The 7,812-nt window shown below is 28.4% G+C and overlaps 1 protein-coding gene across 1 annotated transcript; it reads right to left on the reverse strand.

Annotated features, from left to right (window-relative positions):
- Positions 1-7,130: 7,130 nt before the first annotated feature.
- On the reverse strand, positions 7,131-7,812 carry LOC114176713 (precursor of CEP9-like). Its single transcript, XM_028061841.1, has one exon. It carries the CDS (start codon positions 7,778-7,780, stop codon positions 7,367-7,369), a length of 414 nt encoding a protein of 137 aa, XP_027917642.1. The 5' UTR covers positions 7,781-7,812; the 3' UTR covers positions 7,131-7,366.

A 7,812-nucleotide genomic window follows, 5' to 3' on the forward strand; every position in this document is an offset into this window, starting at 1 on the left:
AGATGATATGAAGTTGGGAGGGTGTTGGGGTATTTATAATGATGTTGAGTGTGTAGACATTCTCACTGAGTTGATTTGACCAATTATGTGGTGTGTATAATATTTAAGTGTAGTGCTTATATATGTCAAATAGTTTTTATTCTATGGCTCCTAGCTCTCGGGTGGCCGAACATGTTCTTTCTGTACATATGGGGTTCATAATCTTCTGCAGATTATAGATAATTTCAACTTCACTGATACATGTCCATCTCTTGTTCTTCTGCCGATTATCTAAATTATTAGAGCTTAATTACAACCAATTGTTCAGAATCCTAAGATTTTTTTATGTAATGCTAGATTTTGCTCTTTTAATAAACTTTGTATATATTTTCTGTAAAAGACCATACTGTAGGTGCTTTATTAATATTTAAAGTTAACCCACTTCCTCTAACTTCTTGCATCAAGTGTAACTTGAATAAGATAAGTTGGATCAATCTAGGATACTTGTAAATTTATCCGAAGTAACTCTTATCCTCAAGTTTATGTTAGCCATCAAAATTAAATTCTTATCCTCGTAAAATTTTTAATTACGGTTTAAATTAAAAGCAAAACTATGTTTGGTTGGATCAAATCTCCAAATTTATTAAGTATAATTATCTTAGAAATACTGGGCTTCCTACTATTCGGTTTGTATGATTTCTTTCTTGCCATGTCTTTTGGTCTCATCCTATGCTTTAATGTTCATTTTAATATGCTATAATAAACGGATCTTATGATGTCAAATGTCCAGCGTAAAGAGCATTCTTATGTAAGTCAACCTTTCGTTAAAAAAACATAACTAAAGATTTGCATATTATACGAAAATTTTCTTGTAAATTTTTTAAAATAATTTACAAAAATAGACTTTTTTCTACTATTTTTTTAATAATTTTAATTAGTAGGTAATTACTTCGTGAGTAATTATTTCCTACAAAATTATAAAATTTGTTAGTATTTCCTACAAAATTTGTTGCCAAAAATGTTTTATACAAAATATTTTACAAAAAAAATTAATAAAAATTTCTTACAATTTTCTTTTTCATAACAAAATTTATAAGTATTTTTATGAGTATTTTTAGTAGTGAAAGTTTATAGTCATAAGACTTCAACCGGGAAATTGTTAGTCAAACTAATTAATTCAATAATATATGTATATATATTCTTTGAGGAATAAATTTTACGTATTTATTTTTAAAAATTAGTTCAATGTGTATTATTAGCAAAATATTACTTAAATTTTACTAACAATTTTGAGTTTCAATTAATTTATATATATATATATATATATATATATATATATATATGTGTGTGTGTGTGTGTGTGTGTGTGTAAGGACAATACTCTAAGCTCATCCAAAACATTACAACAGATATGTACTCTATGTAGGGTATCAAAGTGACTCAACTTAACTTACATGGGTTGACTCATCATGGATTGAATTAATATAGGGTCAGCTCAATCTAGCTCACTTTTTGGTGAGCTGGAAATTTTCCAACTCACTTCAATCTATCATGGGTATGTGGGTTAGTGAGTTGGCTCACTTGCGAATGTTTTTTTTTTTTGTAATTTGTTTTATATATTTATTGCATTATAATAAGAGTGAATTGACTTAATTTATTTTGTTTGATAATGAAATAAAAATTGATCACCTAATTCTTGAAATATTATTATAAAGATAATAGTTAAAGATTAAACTATCAATGTATATAACTTCACAAAATAATTAATTTAAGATTCAAACTATTCAAATATTATTGAGTAATATTCTAGCATTTTAAAATATGAAATTGTGAACCTATATAATTAAGAGTAATAAATAATTATAACAAAAAAATTAAAAAAAATATTGTAAAAAAATATTGATGGGTCAAGTGTGTCAACCCACCTTCAACCCTCAAACCTGTTTAATCCGTGGATTAAGTGGGTCAGATTCAATTTAACATATTTTTGAAAAAATTGAATTTTTCTCAATCCAAACTGACTTAAACTTGTGGTGAGTCGAGTTAACTCACGAGTTGGAACTCATCTTGACAATTCTATTTGTGTAGGACTAAGTTCTTCCAAAACATTACAACAATTATCAAAATGGAATGAGTACAATTTTTAAAACTTTTTAAGTTTACACGAATTTAGTTCAATTTATGTACTAGTTCTAGTTGTGTAAATCTAACTCGATTTCAATTTAAAACACTTTTGAATTAATATTGTTTTTCTTTGACACGAATTCAACTTCAAAAATATTTGTCATTGAAATTTTGTCATCTTGACACAATATTTTCACAATGAAATTGTTTCAACTGCGGTACGATTTGTTTATTTTTGTAATTTTTTTTAGAAACTTTATAATGTTTTTGTAAAATTTTGCATCAAAAAAGTGCTTTTGCCTATAAAATGAGATTGCTGCCAAACAGTATTGAATCTACGGGAAAATCACTTCTATTTAGGTATCAATCTGAAGCTAAAAGGTTCTAATTACACTATTCTTAAACTTTCTTTTTTGTAAATTTTGTCTCATAAACCTATAATGTATGAATCATCTTTACCGTCCCACAGAAAGGCTTGTTTTTTCAGTACTTCTAAAATATTGAAGACTACACATAATATAAAGGGAAACTAGATGAGCACCACATGCGGCAATATAAAAATTCTTTCCTTTCTTTCCATTTTAATTCACAACTGTTTCTTCAGTGATGAATTAAAACTTTCACAAGGTTAAAAATAAAGAATAAAATATTTGTAAGAATTTTTTCTTCTCGAGTGCAAAGAGGTAGAAGTTGAAAGGTTTATGGAAAAGAAATAATTAAAAAAGATTTGGTCGACATGCATGCGCACCATCAAAAATGGAGCCTGCAGGAAGAAATGGGCATTGCCCCCAACCTTCCCTGTCCACTATAAGTGAATGGCCTCTGTTTCTCATCACAAATCCTTTTTGGTATGGTCGACCAGTTCAACTGTGCACACAATACTATATACTTTTTCTCTTTCAAATGGGTTGCATGATTATGCAGCCGCAGCTTCAAACCTAAAAAATCACAAAGATTCTTCTATTTATGTTTGACTTGCATTTAATACTCATTTCATTGGCTATTAAATGGAAAGACCAAGATTTTGCATTGATACTAAAGCCGCCTTATGGTACATTTAATTAAGACTGCACTTTCATTAATGTATGTAACCCGTCTTCTGCCGCAAAACCATACAAAACCACGTACTACGTTAGTGTTGCGTCTGTCTCGTCTCAACTCACAAATTTTAGTTTCGTTTTCAACAAAATCGATTACAATATTCTTATGCATCATGCTCTAAAGTATAAATATAGCAATGTTTATTGCACGATGTGATGCATACCTCAAGAAAAAGCAACCAAAAGGATGGTTCATATGAGAACCATGATTTGACGGGGTTTCCTTAGTCATTATGGTGGAGTGAGATACGCATTCACTTTTCCGACAGAATAATCTTATTATATAAATTTTCACAATAATCTCTATATATAAACCTTTTCTTTTATCACTTTATATCACACTTTTGTCTTTCTTCTCACTTTATATATATATATATATATACTAGATGTATACTCTGTTATTAAAATTTGATGTTCTTTATTAAGCTGTCTTACTTTGTGAAAAGTTATTAAATACATTTTATGTTTTTTCTTTTATACATGGGATACAATTAAAAATGTAAATTAATAATGAGGACAATTGTGCTTTAACTTCTTTAATCATACATTTTATATGGTACTCTCTCCACTCAAATAAAACGAAAAAATATTTCAGTATAAATATATTTTCTTTTACCCTATATAATGATACTATCTCAAAAATTTTATTCGTTTTATTGGAAATTTATTTTTAATGAAGCCTCTTGATATCAAGTCAAAAAAGGTATTTGGAAAAAAATACTTATAAAGTAACTAATATAACTTACTACTTTCTAATTTTTTTAATTAATATGAATTTTTGTTGTTACGCTTGAAACCGGAGGAAGCATATAGTTTTTGTATGAAAGTTACACTGTAAAATATGAGATCGTGATACTTGCCAAACATTTTCTTAATTGGTACACGATTATCTTTTTTATAATTAGCAAACTTCTTGTAATTCTTTCTTATTATTGTCACCGTTAATTAAGATAAATACAATTATATATTATTTTTTCATATATGTTAAAAGTCTCACATCAAATAGAGATAAGATAATTTTATAGTATATAGGTGCAAACCTTATCTTACAAGTCAGTTTTGTGGGGTTGAATTAGATTTAAAATTCACTTCTAACATTCTGTATCAGAGTCTAACGGACCATCCATTAATTTCTAATCTCATGTAAGTTTAATATCTATCAAAAATTTTAAAAATCCTGCTCTTTTAAACCTTTTAATTTGGACGATAAAGATTCTACTTTGTTTACTTGTGCACCAAAGAATAGAAGTCGTTCTGTTTCGATTTTGCATGCATCCGAGATAGATAAGTTAATTTAATTAAAAAAATAGAAACTTTTTTAATTATTTTTTTCAACCATATAATAAAAAGTAGTTATATATTCGATACTTCCCATAAATTTTAAATACTTTTAAGAAACTAGATACTCCACCAAGAATATAGGCAAGGCATTTTATCTTACGAAATATAGTAACATTTAATTATAAATTACTTTTTAAAATTGTAATAATTAATTTAATCATATATGACCTAGTTATAAAACTATCTTCACACCTTATAATCAGCTAGCACACTCTTAGTGATCTAGTCTTGTATACATATATAGTAAATACTCATTATGAAAATCATATCATTTTATATTAAAAAATTTGTAAGAGAGATTTACGAGCTCGTAGTATGATTGATATTAAATGGATGTCAAGTAAAGATATTTAAGTTCTTATTCAAGCCGTCACTATTCTTTTTAATCCTAAATATTTTTATGTAGAATTAAACAGTAATTAAAAATATATTATTTGAAAGAATAAATCTAAAAAATAAGAAATCATAGAGATCAGCAAATGATTGCACGCATCAACTAAGTGTGTGCGTTAATTAATCAAATTAGGTTAATTAATGAAATTAAGGAATCATGGGGCAACAAAAGTAAAGTCAAGAAGGGCATGGTGGCACAGTCCTACCACTTGAGATTGTCACTGTACCTGTCTTTTTCGTAATCATAATGCACCAAATTACGAAAGAATGAATGAAGCAAATAAATAAATAAAGTAATGGTGGAGATGGAGAATCTTCCCAAAAAGTTGGCTTCCAGAGACCATGGAACCCTCACTTTTTCTTCGACCTCGCTAAATTCAATACCTAAAGTACGGAGAATCAATATGAAGGGAATAAAAAAAAAAAGAGATTAATTAGTACTATTAATTCTTAATTATCAACTTTCTTGTTTTTTATTTGAAAAATGAAATCATAAGATGCAAAGTGCAATAGGGTAGCTGTGGTGGCTAGTGCCTAGATTTTGTGCTGTATTGCACGAGGGATGCTTATTTAATTGCTTATTTCATTGTTATTATTTAATAATCACTGTAACATGGTCACACTCACATTTTAAAAACATATAAAAAATGGAGTTTCGCATTAGTGTTGACCGGAAGACAGAGGAATCTTATGGGTCCCTTTCATCGAATCTCAACGGTGTGCCCTGTCTTGAGAAGGTTAAATAAAACGAGAAAAACAAAAACATAAAACCACCTAATTTTTTTTTTTATATGCATTTATGTTAGGTTTGTAAGGAGGAATATCATTGGAGAGATACAAGATCAATGAAACCTGAACTCAATCACATAAAGTATTGACACTACTTTATGGGTCTCGATCCTTATATGATGTTTTACTTTCTCATTCTGATCAATATGAGACTTAGATTCACACTTGAATTCCTAATAATTTTTGTTATATCAAGTGTTTATACTTTCATGAATAAATTAAGAGTCAAAGATAATAATTATACATTTTTATAAATTTATTTTACATATCAATTTGTGATTGATGCGACTATACAATTATTCTATTATCACTCTCATAATTTATTTTACATTACCTTGAAAAGAATTTACCATATTAATTATAGTGTTTAAAATTTACACTAAAATTGTATAACAATTAAACTACATCACAAAATATTCAATAAGAACTATGTTTAACTTGTGAATCACTAAGAAGAACTATGTTTTTGTAAAATACTATTTTTAACAGATTCATTAGACTTATTTTTCTCTTGTTCTTGAAAATAATGTATAAACCATGTAATTTAAGTGTTGTGGGAATAACATTTTTGCGGTTAGAGTTCTGGTTAAAATTAAATTAACAACACAGTGACAAACTCTTAAATGATACTTTTTGTTAAAATAAAATGGAAAAGTTACCAAAATGGCTAAGTTCAATAGAAGGATTAGTCTTTTACGACTTGATAAATTGATTTTATTTAGAGATGCTCTTATAATATCAAAGGATTGAATAGAGTAGTTTTCTCTTTATGGTTCGTTGAAATCAATCTCTTTCAGATTATTAAAAGACATTCAAATACGAATTGACATTTCTCAAGTAGGTTTTGTTTATGCACAAGAGTTAGAGTTCAAATTTAAATCACTTACGAAATGATTTTTTTTTTATCACAACTTAAACTAACCACTTATAGGTTAAGAGTGAATTGTTTCATCATTCAAAGAAATAATTCTTTTATAAAAGTAGATTAAGTTAATATGAGAATTCTTCCTTTACGACTAGTCGTATGCATGTATTATTAATTGCATCTATCAGCCACCCTCAACCACTCCACTATATATGAGAACAACAACAACAAGAACGTATTTAGTTTCCTGACATTTTTTTAATCATATTTCCCTTTCTTTATACTGTGAGAATTATGTTTTGTCTCATAGAGGCCGAAGAGAAATGGAATTTTGAATAAGACTCTGCCTTATACAATTTTATTGGTACGTCTAAAATATACTAAAATAAGATTAAAAGTTTTTCTTTTCAAATTTTTTTGAGAAACTTATTAAAACGGTAAACAAGTCTAAATCAAATATTTCCTGTAGAATGGTACAAATATTTCCAAGTATCAGGAAATTTTCTAATATATATGTATATGAAGAAAAACAAGAAGGGGAGATAATTGAATAATAGATACATGTTTTATTTTTATTTTACAATTTGCATTACACATGAAGTCAACCCTACAATTGTAAATACAGACAAATTCTAAGAAACTGATCCCAAGCAATAACAAATAAAAGCCATGCCCCTACTATGGTTGCATGCAAGAATATAGAAGTGTTGTGAAGAAGGAAAACCAAATATAACATACACTAGTTTTGGAACAACGTTAGTCTACATGCACTAATTTTACTGTCCAATTTTGTTTTTGTCATCATGACCAACGCCAGGGCTGTGACCTGGATCGGTAGGTTTAAAATCATCTTTAGAGTCCTGAGTGACGGAAACTTTAGCATCTGGGCTCTGAACTGCAAACAGTGATTTCATGTTGTTATCTTTCGATGTAATTATTTGATGGCCAACACCTGGACTCCCTCCTGGTGTTGTGGGTCGGAAAGCATTTGTGTTGCCTGCACCTGCATCTTCTAATTTTCTAGCTTCCTCGTACTCAGCGAATGGAACATTAATATTGGCTACAGTTTTTGTGTTTGGTTGGGAATGTTGGTTCCATGGCTTAATATTTATTTTCCTGGCATGTGCTAGAAGGGAACCATGGTAGGAAAGTAGTGCAAGAAAAATGAAAAGGGTGTGCAATTTAGCCATGATCACTGAAGAAGCGAGAAATAGAAAGTGAG

This window comes from Vigna unguiculata, chromosome 3 (genome assembly GCF_004118075.2).
Source record: "Vigna unguiculata cultivar IT97K-499-35 chromosome 3, ASM411807v1, whole genome shotgun sequence".
Lineage (NCBI taxonomy): Eukaryota > Viridiplantae > Streptophyta > Magnoliopsida > Fabales > Fabaceae > Vigna > Vigna unguiculata.